The following is a 12075-nucleotide window of genomic DNA, read 5'->3' on the forward strand; positions in this document are numbered from 1 at the left end:
CAAGGACTGAAAGATGTATCAATTTTATTAAAAGTTTTTTTTAAAATACTTTAAGTTCTAGGGTACATGTGCACAGTGTGCAGGTTTGTTACATATGCATACATGTGCCATGTTGGTGTGCTGCACCAATTAACTCGTCATTTACATTAGGTGTATCTCCTAATGCTATCCCTCCCCGCTCCCCACTACCCCACGACAGGCGTGTGAGTTAATAAGACAGAGATAGGTTTGGACATGCACTTGCTCTGCTTAGTCTCAATGAGCAGAACTAGCTATAACTTGGGGAAAAGATATGAGAGGAAAGATTTTATCTTACTATTAAGAAACTAATTAAACAATTAACATTATTAAAAAACCAATTGGGCTATGGTGGGTGATAATGAATTCAAGAGTAGAGCTAAATAGAGAATAACAGATAATCTGTAGTGACATCTTATAATTTTGTTTGTAGCTGGTGTAGCAGTTGTAATAAGGGTTACTCTTTATAATTATTTATATTATATCTTTTTCCTCTGTATATCCACCTTTCTTGGACCCAGACCATAGATTCCATGAGGGCTAAGTCTGTACCTGTCATATTTCATGATTGCATTATTAGTGACTTTGTTGGCATTGTAGTGGGTCAATAAATATGTATTGAATAAATAAGTTGAATACATGTTTGTTGCAGTATCTGACGGAAGATGAAATTAGAGACTTTCCTGAATGTCTTTCATATTTGGATCAGGACTTCTAACTGTTCCCTAAACCCTGTTTACTTTTCTCTGTGGGCACACAGAACTAACTAGGCTATGTATCTCAGCCCCCTCCACTGCTGTGGTGCTATGGGATTAATTCTGGGTAATGAAGTGTGGGTAGGCCTAGCCCATGTAAATCTGCTGTGTAATCCTGCATGTTCTTTCTTGCTTCCTTCATCTTCTAGCCACATGCAAGGCATCTAGCGACTAGATAGACATCTAAAATGATATTTGATCTGCTGTTTTGACTGCTGTAACAGGAACATATGATCACAGATATAATGGTTTCCATCTCTTAAAAAGTAGGAACTTTTCTAAATTTCTTACCTGGGCAGGGATATACTTCAAATAGTAATCAGTTATCCAGATTCTCTACTTTTTGACTGAGATTTTGTGATTTGATCAAACCAGACTGGAAAGTTGGAGAAGGGCATGCCAACACCAGGCTTTGATGCCGAATTTGCTTTACATATTAACCTCCCAGATCTCTCTGTTTCTTGTTTCCTGCCCAGCTGAGTCTTCTGTGAAAATCCGAGAAGATATGTCTAATATCAAGCTCCTTCTCTTGTTGCTTTTGGCTAAATCTCTGGAGAAAGGGAAAGACCATTCTTTCAATGTCCATTGCCAATGGGCCACCACTTTCCTTCTCATTGCTTATGGTGAAAAGCATGTCTATGTCTGATGATTCTGCTGGAGGGTGATTTTCTCAAGGGCAAAATCAGTGAAATCACAGCAAATAGTCGGGAAGCTAAAATTAAAAGGAGAGCAGACTCCAACAAATGTAGTTGACACATGTATTGCGTGCCACCATGCCATGACCTACCTCATGATCCCGGGTGGTTTAAAGGTCTCTGAGACACAGCTGTCAAGAATTTTACAGTCTCTTGGAATAATATTGAGTTAACCAGTTAAGCTTAGCAAGTTCAAGTTCAGAAAACAATGAGAGAAAACTTACAGCATGGTGGCTTTGTAATCTGAGACACCTCACTGCTAAGATGTTATTAGAAGTTTCACTTCACTTCTGCCTCTTCTCTAAATGGGTTAAGGAGCTGCTGCCACCTGGAATATGTGGCCACACCCGGGCTATGTCTTTGATAGTTGCCATGCCTCATGCACACTGGCCTAGTGTGATTGTGGGAATGTGTCACCAGGACTTGCTCTTAATTAAAGGAGAAGACCTATGAACAGAACAAAGCTTTGTGCATAAAACATGCTTAATTTATAATTTTTGATAACTCTATCAAAAGCTAATAATTATCGTGTCATATGGTCCAAGCTGAATTTTAAAATGATAAGTTTTATCTTGTATTGCAATGCTGCATAGATCTAGGTTTCTGAAAAAACTTTAGATGACTTTTTAGCCAAGAGTTCTATGACCAGTCATTGATGACAATTGACATGAGCCTGGGATAGGTTGAGGTAATATGTTTGCCATCTCTTACTAGACACTTGAAGACCTCATTATAAACCAAGGGACCTACATGGTGCTCTCACAGAACCATCAGTGCAGTTCTCTGTTTCTGTAATCTCTGAGCAGAGCCACATGGGATCTGAATGTCTTGAGTAGAGATATGGCTTGAAACATACTGGAAGGCTTTTCATTGGTTCCAAAGACCAGCAAAGGTTGGAGGAAACTTTACAGAAGGGTTTCCAGGGCTCATCCTGTCACTTGCATCAGTGCTTTTACTTTTAAAATCTGTTAAATCTTGCTTTAAACTACTGTACTTGAAGCATTTCAGCTCTGGGGACCCCAATCTGCAGCAACTTCCAAGCACCTGAAAAATTGCTGACCTGTCTTGGACCTACCTTTTTCAACATCACTATGAGTCTGTGATTATCTTCAATTGCTTCCTAATCCAGCTCCAAATGAGATTCAGAGCATTCATATGTTGGTGGGCATTGATTTTGGTAGTGGAGCAGCTTGATTCAAAACAAAAAAAATCAGACGCAGAGACTTAATCATTAATTATCTGAAAGCGTTCCTCAGATGTAGGGATTGTCACATCCATTTCAAACCTGCTGCACGTTATTTCAACAAAGTGCTTACAAGGGAGTTGCTTATGGTTCTGCTAGCTGGGGCTTCCTTTTATTAAAGTGCTGAGAAAAAGAGAGTTATTATCTTTGAGGGATGCTGCTCTCATTTTAATTGTAACTTGGTAAGCTATTTGGCTAGAATGGACTCTGAGTCTTTTCTCAATGAATATTTCTAACTCAGGCCAGGTCCCTGAGGACAGAAGAATTTCCTGAAAAAAAAAAAAAAAATCAACCATTACTTACTAGAAAAAGGAAAACTCTGTAGGTAAGAACCCATGGGGTAGTGTTTTCAAAGCTAAATCTTATTTTTTCTACCCATTCCTTGTTCCCAGGGGTGAGAGTGGGAATTGGGGTGGGGGGGAAAGAAAACCATTAGGCGGATCCTTTTTTCTTTTTCTTCTTTTAATTTTGTTCAGCATTAAAGGAGGGAACTTCATAAACATTGATTGTCATTTACAGAAAACATTCAGAAATCATGTGTGCATTATTCGGGAATGCTAACAGTATTGAACTAATAATTTACAGGACATAAAATAAGGACAAAAACCTATTACATTCTAAAGTAATATAAAACTCTTTTTTAATTGTTAGGGAGTGCTGTTTTATTCTAGTATATTTATAATTAAAAAAACTCAATGCTTACTTCCTAAATGACTCAGGCTGCAGTTTTACTCACATACACAGAAATTAGGGCTTATATATTAAACAAGGAGAGAGAGATCAGAAAATTGTAGATTTTAAAACTATATATGTCACTGGGTTTATTTGTGATTTGCCTTTTGCCTCTACAGGCCAATAAGAATACATGGTAATAATGTAATTAAACTCCAGAAAAATCAATGGTGACTATAAGAGACATTATTGTTTTAAAAAAGTAGAATTATTATGCTTTTTAGAGTGAATATTTTTATTTTACATACTTGTGGCAACACAACTTTTATGCATTGCCAACAGTGGTGTGCATGCTAATGAGATGTAAACTGTGCCCCTCCCATGCTGCCCCCCAGGCGCAGTAGGTTAATGGGCACAGCCAAGCCCCAGGCAGCCCAAGGTTTCACAGGACTTAGAGTCGCTCTTCACTTTACAAGTGTAGGCTGGAGCTGAGGTGAAAACATTAAATCTCTGAATGTTGGAAGTATATGAAAATCATTTCTCTCAATCCTAAAAGCAAGGAAGCATTGTCAGGGATTTCAAAAATATTGGAATGTCTCATTTAAATCTAAATATCTTTTTATTATTATAAATCGATCATCATAAAATACTAGCCTTTTAAAGTCATATTTGGGATGCAGGAAAAGCATCAGTTTCAACGACTTGCTCCTGCCTGTGTTGCTATAGCTCATGACACCTTGGATTTTCCTCCCTCTCAGTCTCTCCCCAACCCTCCCCCAGGTTCTTTACAACATTTATTTGGTGAAGGTCAGTTATGGCTTCAGCAAATGTGTGGTCTGACCTCAGGTTATTAATAAGAAATAAATGTGTACAAAAATATTTTGTTCATCAGAAAGCGGAGTTTGTTTTCTTTAAGCTATTCCATGCAGAAAGGATTTGGACAAAGCCATTTGCTACAAGGAAAGATGACTTAACTCAGGCAATTTTTTCTTTTTTTTAAATTTTCCTTTTTCATATTGTCTAGTTAGAGATGGAGTTTGCAGGTCTTAGGCCGATCTTCAATACAAACTCTTTGGAGCAGATTTAATTGACAGCCCTGTCCCTTTCTCAGTCATATTACAAAAAGAAGCATACACTTAACACCAATGACCCGTCAAGATGCTTAAACTGTTACAACCAGTTTCCATTAAAAAACTGAGAAGTACATAACACGCAGAAAGGAAGCAAGTACATATTTGCTCTTTGTTGATTTCCCCCTCTAAAAAAATTGTTACAAAGTCTTATGCTTAAACAGAGACATAGAAAAATCAGTGTACTCACTGTCTCCAGTTATTTACAGCAAAAATTACAGAGACAGCATACATTGTATTAGACCTTCCACAAGCATATATTAAAAGTAATTACATTTGAAAAAATATTTTTATTTTTCCTCTACATTTCTACAATACATACTCAGTTTTCTGTGGGTGTAATTTTTCTTTCTTGTGAGTGTGTTAATCAGATGAAGCAGACGGCACTGTGCTTGGATGTGGGATTTGTAGCTTTCCAGACATACCTAATGTGTGTCTACGCATGGTTGTGACAGAGGCACGCGAATGCTTGCCACTAACCACTGCCAGAAGAGTATAGTTGAATACAAGGATCATGCTGCCCAGCTGGGGTACAGATGCCCTGTGCTGCCCTGAGCAGGGCTCATTCAATTCCGGTAACCCTTGTGCTTTATTTTTGGCCATGAGAACAATCACTGAGCTGCTTTCTCTGATCCACTGGAGGCCATGCTTACGGTCACGCAGGAGGCAAAGATTGCTATGGCCCATTCACATCGGAGGAATTTCAGCAGCTTAGGAAAAAAGTGCACAAACAGAAAACCCCCATCTGCTGCATAGGTCCACGGTCTGCACTTCCAAACAATGGAGGACTACATGATCACGACTATAGAATAAATTCTTCACATACGACGAAGGGAAAATAAACACTTGTCACAGATATTGAAGTCACACAGTTAAAGAAACACGTCGAGACCCAAAAGAATAAAAGTCACGTATTTGCCTTTCAGAAAAAAGTGGCAAGAAATCTAGCCCCCTGGCTCTATGAAGAAGGGAGTTTGGGCAAGACAAGTTGAAGTGCCTTTTAGAACCATCACTAAATTGAATTGTTTTCATTTTTAGACTGTTGGCTATTTTGTAAACTGACCTCCTGTTATATCCTCTAGTTCGGACAATCAAATACGAAAACAAAATAGACTATCATAAAGGGAAGATCTCCATCCCCTCCTTCCGAAACTAATATCATTCTAATATTGCCCAGGGTTGAATCTGGCTGGACTTGCTGCAGTTGAGCTGGTCCCAGATGCGATGTTGCTTTAAACCAGAGGCTGCAAGCTGACCATTTACCGGCCCTCTTCTGCTCAGTGATGTATTTGTTTGGTCTGCACTAAGCTCTGAATCAACTGCCATTATGTATAATTTCAGAGACTTTATAAAATTCAGAAGCTCTAGCAGCATTCAGCTTCAGCTAAATCGTGGATGTCCCTTTTTCCACAGGGCATTTCCTGGCCAGCTTGTCACTGGGCTGCTTCACCCATTTGCATTAAGCCCCCTGGCCCTTTTAGGCTTTCAAATTTTCAGCCCCTGCTTTAAATGGCAAACTACCCTCAACCCTGTACCCTCTGGTCCTGAGAGCCAAAAACGAATAGAGTGTCAGCTTTTTCTTCGAAAGATCCCCATAGTTTCCCACATCAGGTCTTTACTCTAGTTGCTGCTTATACTGGCAGTTGGAAACAGAACATCAAATAGCACTTTGTCTAAAGCAGATGGTAGGCTTTCCCCTCTTCTTTATGCAGGGGACTTTGTGCAGAGTTTCACTACAGAAGCACACTTTAAAATTATTGCTGTTCTGTTGGATGGTGCTTCTGTCAGGGCACAGACATCCATGGCCTGAATTAACTGTCAATTGTAGCAGCTTCCTTGGAAATAAAAGTTTATAGAAAAAAAAAAGAATCAGGAAGAAATTATTTCTTCTAATTTCCAATAGAAGTAGACTTTTTCCTTGCTTCTATAATGAAGAGAAACAAAGAACATAGAACAACACTGCCATTATTTGCATCTGATTGCTGTTTTTGAAAAAAGCTGGTAAGTTTTAGGTTGTCCTTGGGACCCAGGACTTGTTTTTGCCTTCAAGCCTGGGACACACTGCATTGTAGAGAGTGAGCATGAATTGATCTTTGTGGTTTTCTACAAACAGTTTAACTTGACTGCTGTGAAGTTACGCTTTGAACAAGGCAGCTATGATAGACACCTCCCTGGGACCTCTTGTTAATATGCAGAGTTTACTATGATTTAAAATCTCTTAGAATCTACCAAAGAAATCTAATCACTCAGGAGATCGTTATAGTCTCTGATTTTACCTACTCAGAGGCATTTTAGTCCAGAGCCCTGAATGCAGTGCTAAAACAAGGGAAATTCAGAAAGGGTATGTTTGTGGAGAACATCTCCACCTTCAGCTTTCAGTCTTTGGGGGATAAAAGAACCACCGAAGGCAGGGCGGGGTGGCTCATGCCTGTAATCCTAGCACTTTGGGAGGCCAAGGTGGGTGGATCACTTGAGGTCAGGAGTTCAAGACCAGCCTGGCCAACATGGTGAAACCCCATCTCTACTAAAAATACAAAAATTAGCCGGGTGTGGGGGCATGTGCCTGTAATCCCAGTTATTCGGGAGGCTGAGGCAGGAGAATCACTTGAACCCGGGAGGCAGAGGTTGCAGTGAGCCGAGATCTCACGCCACTGCACTGCAGCCTGAGCAACATGTTGAACAAGATCTGTCTCAAAACAGAAAAGGAGCCACAGAACAAGGGGCACAAAGATTAGCTGAGTCATGGACAGTACGGGTATATGCGAGTGTCAACCCAGATTTGGAATCCTTTCCTGTTCTATTTTCCCTCCAAAATTTCCCTTTCTTTTTATGGACCACAAATACACTGAAGTTTGAATTCACCCAGTTTCACCTCCCTTGTCCATTTTATCTAATGCCAGTTAGATTTCTGTAATTTCCTTGTTCAGGATTTGTACAGAAAAGTTTGGATTTGCAGGGAGATAAAAATTCCTCTGAACGGGACAGCTAGATTATTTGGCTCTTAGCGGAGTTTAGAAAATGAGACCAAGTTGTCCTTACTTGGGTGCAACTTTTCAGCAAGTCCAAATAATTCTATCCAGTTTATGACATGAAGTTACTGCTTGTTGGCCTGAAAACCTTGTCAGAGAGGTGCTCTCAGCGGCATAGTTAATGTGTACCATTCACATTTTGTTGTCATTTTCCCGTTTTTAATTTTTTCCTCCTTCTTGATGTATTTTTTTTTTTTTAATGAAACATCCCTGAGTGGACACAGTGCAACATCTGCATCAAGCAGTGATTGTCATTTATGAAACACGAAGTGAGAAGCCCAGATCGTGGATTTTTTTCTTCCAGTGCACACTTGATCATGAGTGTTGTGAATATTTGTTAGTCCTCACGGGGAAGGAACAAAGTTCTGGGATTGTAGGTACAAAATACCTTGACATGCAGTCATAGGAGATCTTCGAAGGGCAGCTTTTTAAGGCTTTTTGCCATTGAAAACATGACTGGATTCTCTTTTAAGGGAAGGTTGGGCAACTGTAACCCAAACTAGAAATCTCTTCTCTCAACTAAGTGGGCTGAGTACTTCCTGGTTGCCATTGTTTTGTTCTGGTTCAGATGCTAGCTCTGTTTCCTTCCTCCCAGCTTCAAAAGGTCCATGCTGTCCCAATGAAATGCTTACACTAGTGGAAACAACACAAATTCAAAAGCAGTACCTCCCAAGGTAAATGTGGGGAACAATCTTTTTCCTATATCACCCATGGGAAAAGGGAGGAAAAAATTCTGAGCCACTTCATCAATTGAGCCAATTTAAATCCTCTAAGGTAAATTGGAGGAAATAAATAATTCCCTCTGCAACTGAGCAGGAATTACAGGCTGACAATGGAAAACACCAGGCCAACAGAACAATGAAAACAAAGTTTGACATAAGTTCAAAGCTCAAAGGGAAACACCAAGTAGACACATGAAGCATCGCCTATCACAAGCCAATCATAAAACATACATTGCATTTGGAAATGGCTTGGTTTAATTGAGTGCCTTCCATTACCCTGTTTTCCTAGCAATCAGTAGAGTAATCTTTCCATTAGAAGGAAATATGACTCTGGGAATTAATTCTTTATACAAAGAGCTAGCAGGAGTGACATTTACACCAAAAAGAATTGAGTCCCTGTAGCAGCATAATAAGCAGTCTACAGCTGTCTTCTTAGAACCAAAGGTAATTTGGTTCAATGTAGTTAAATTAATTGAATATAACAGTAGTTGAGAAACAGATTCATTATTTTAAAGCCTTTTTGTTTTTCCCCATTGGTTTAGAATTCATCAATCATGAGGTGAGAAAATGTTCCGTTTTCTAAAAGGAAAAGGCGACACTACTGTTTTGATCATCAATCAAGAGTTCTGTGGTATCTTGGAGATGCTGCTTAACCATGAACTTCAGGAGAGCACAGAGATTAAAAACAAAAAAATTCAAAGTTTCCACTGACGGAAACTTTACAAAGCAGGTGTGTGTGTGTGTGTGTGTGTATGTGTGTTTAACAAGGAGAAAAGGGCAGTTCTTTAGGAGTTGGTGGCTGGGATATGCTTACAAGAGACCATAATTGTCATTGTCTTATACACAAACTTCTCTCCTAGCTTGTTTTTTTTGTTTGTTTGTTTTTAGTTTTTAAGTTTTATTTTAAATCAGAAAATACCAAAGGTATAGGTCTCCAGGACACAGGCAGAACAAATTTCTTGGAATATATGCTTTTCTTATGATTAATTTCATTGGTGAACAGGTGGAGAAGTGAGAATTTGTACAAGGAAGTCTAAAATCTCTGATCCCAATGTCATCCTTGTATTCTTTACTTCTAAAAGTTGCTAAAAAATAATTCTAGGGTAAATGGCTGATATAATTGTAAACTGCATAGGAATTAGTTTTGCCTTTGGGGTATGTTAGTTCTCCAGAATAACACAGATTTTTTTTTTCTAATCTGTCAAGTTTTTGCTACATTTTTATATTACAGCATTTTATAATATGCCTCCTCCTTTATTGCCACTTTTCCTAATAAAGGTATTAAAGAGAAGGAATATAAAGATTACTTCTTTACTTTGGGTCTTCTCTTTCTATCTTTTCTTGCCAAAACATGGTGAGAGAGAAAATGTTTACATGAAATGGCATTGTTGCCCTGGGTTCTGATTTATTCTTTTAATGTTTCTAGAAAAAAATTGCTGTTAGTCATAATCCACGGATTGTAGTTTTCAGTTGAAGACACAATAAGCACTGAAATCAAGCTTCCTTCACAACTGGAAATCCAAAAGAAAAAAGTGTTTTTATGTGTTCTGGTGAAAAATAGAAAATACCTACTGTTTGGTCAAAAAAGTCTTGGACCTTGCAATATTATCTGTGGCCTAATTCTTGAAACAGGAAAATGGCTCCAAATACTGCCCCCTTCCCAATATGTACCATCTTGACAAGGCTTTGATGTCACTGACAGAAGTAGAGTTTGTATATAGAGGCCACGCATTATGTTTATTCCTTTGTAGACTTATTTCTGAGTTCGTACCGTCCTGCCATTGACTATAGATGAAAACTCTGGCTGGGAAAACAACATCCTGATTGTCTAACATAAAGGTAACATATAACACAGAAGGTAAATCATAGAAGAGAGCCTGACTGAACCTCCATTGCTAGTAGGTATGGTATTTAAGCCACAGTGCATGTGCATGTATAAGTAATAGTCATATATAATATTCTCACATATTATATACTTATTACATACATGCACAGTACTTTCCAAGACAGCTACAAATTTACACATGCATCAACTACCTAAAAACATAGAAATAGGTAAGCCTATTAAGTGGAATTTTCTTAAATTATATTTGAACAATCAACAGGAAAAGTAATCATGTAAAGTACCGCTCTTTTCTTGTATATATCTACAATAAAATTCTATAAACAGTTGTCTCCCAAAACATACCCGAATAAAATTAAAAAAAGGATAACACCCAGTGTCCTATATTTGTATATTTATGGTCATTTCAAAAACAAACAAACAAATAAAAGAGCCCCACTCAGGTGCATATTTACATTCTTCAAACTGTAGCGGTGAAAAATAATTCTATTAAGTGCAGGACATTCCTAATGTTGCAGTAGTGACATTTTTCTTAAGTCTTCATGAACACATTGCTTTTGTCTTAATGGTGATGCATTCCATGACTATGAGACAGTTCTCTTGTCCCCTTCATTTGCAGCCGGTGGCACAGTCAGGATTAAAGAGCTCCTTGTATAACGGAGGAAACAGTGTATTCACTATCTCTGGATGAGATTGCTTAAATACCTGCAGCTTCTCCCCGTGCAAGTTGCAAACTGCCGTGATGGTTGGTATCTTGGCTATTAACTGCAGAACGGAGAGACAGAGAGGGAGATAGAGAGGGAAGCTCATTAGTGGAATCAGTGTCCTTTCTGGCCCCAGATGAAGGTAAACGGCTTTGGAAAAAGATGTTCAGAAAGAAAGAAGGCTCACTTTCAGCTTTTTCTCTTAGAACAAAACAAAATAAAACATACACTCTGCCTCTCGCCACTCCATCTCCTAAAGGAAAAATAAAGAATAAGGAAGCAAGCAAGAAAGCAGGACCAAGATCCCTGATTCATTGCTCTTAAATAAGTATTTATGAGAGGTTTTCTAGTTAATAGTTTTCCAGTTTAATAGTTACAAGTGGGTGCTCTGTAGGCAGGCTACCTGAGTTCCAAAAGAGCTTAGTAATGGTGTAGCTGTCACTTTGTCTGTGTCTCAGTTTTCTCATTTGTAAAATGGGCTCACTAACAGTACCTACTTCATTGGGTTGTTGTGTGGACTGAGGGAGGCAATTCCTATAAAAGGGTTAAGAACACTGGAGATGTGAAGTGTAATTGTTAGTGAACATTATTATCACCCATAATTTCCCATAGATTTTTGCGACATGAATATTAGATTTGCAGCTTTGGAAGATGATAATATTTAGGGATATACAACCAAACTGTATGAGGTGTAATCTATAATAATCTGGACTGCTTGGCTATCAAGCTCACTAACCCACTTGTATAGGGGCTCTCTAATCCATTTCCACTGTAATGCATAATATGAAACACACAGAGAATTTGGGAGGTCACTGGCACTCAGCTTCCTTAGGAAGGTGTTCTGAAAATGAGTGGAAGGACATCCACTTATACTTGTTAGGTTTTGATACACGTATCATATAAGATGTAATTTTTTGGGTTAAGATACCCAGAAGACAATGTTTTATAATAATTTAAATGCTGTATGGGTCTTAGGAGATGAACAATTCCGGCTTTTAACACACTTATAGTTTAGGAACACTTCGAATCCATCACTTTTGTGTCAAAATTAGCATAAACAACAGTCACTGTGATTAAATTATTGTGAGAGAAATGTTCTTGTGTAGAGAACACTCTTTTTTTTTTTTTTTTTTTTTGGAGTCTCACTCTATCGCCCAGGCTGGAGTGCAGTGGCGAGATCTCAGCTCACTGCAAGCTCCGCCTCCTGGGTTCACGCCATTCTCCTGCCTCAGCCTCCCGAGTAGCTGGGACTACAGGCGCCCGC

General features: G+C 38.7%; 1 protein-coding gene across 2 annotated transcripts in view; it reads right to left on the reverse strand.

The window, feature by feature from the left end:
- Nucleotides 1-7705: 7705 nt before the first annotated feature.
- Nucleotides 7706-12075, reverse strand: part of RORB (RAR-related orphan receptor B) — a 190607-nt gene continuing 186237 nt past the window's right edge. Inside the window, exon 10 of one of the 2 annotated variants that reach the window (XM_011947024.1) lies at nt 7706-10872. In XM_011947024.1, coding sequence (XP_011802414.1) covers nt 10717-10872 — 156 coding nt within the window. In that variant the 3' untranslated portion in view covers nt 7706-10716. The remainder of the gene's footprint in view (nt 10873-12075) is intronic. The other variant, XM_011947025.1, reaches the window with a different exon arrangement.

Source organism: Colobus angolensis, unplaced genomic scaffold (genome assembly GCF_000951035.1).
Source record: "Colobus angolensis palliatus isolate OR3802 unplaced genomic scaffold, Cang.pa_1.0 Scaffold257, whole genome shotgun sequence".
NCBI classification, from domain to species: domain Eukaryota; kingdom Metazoa; phylum Chordata; class Mammalia; order Primates; family Cercopithecidae; genus Colobus; species Colobus angolensis.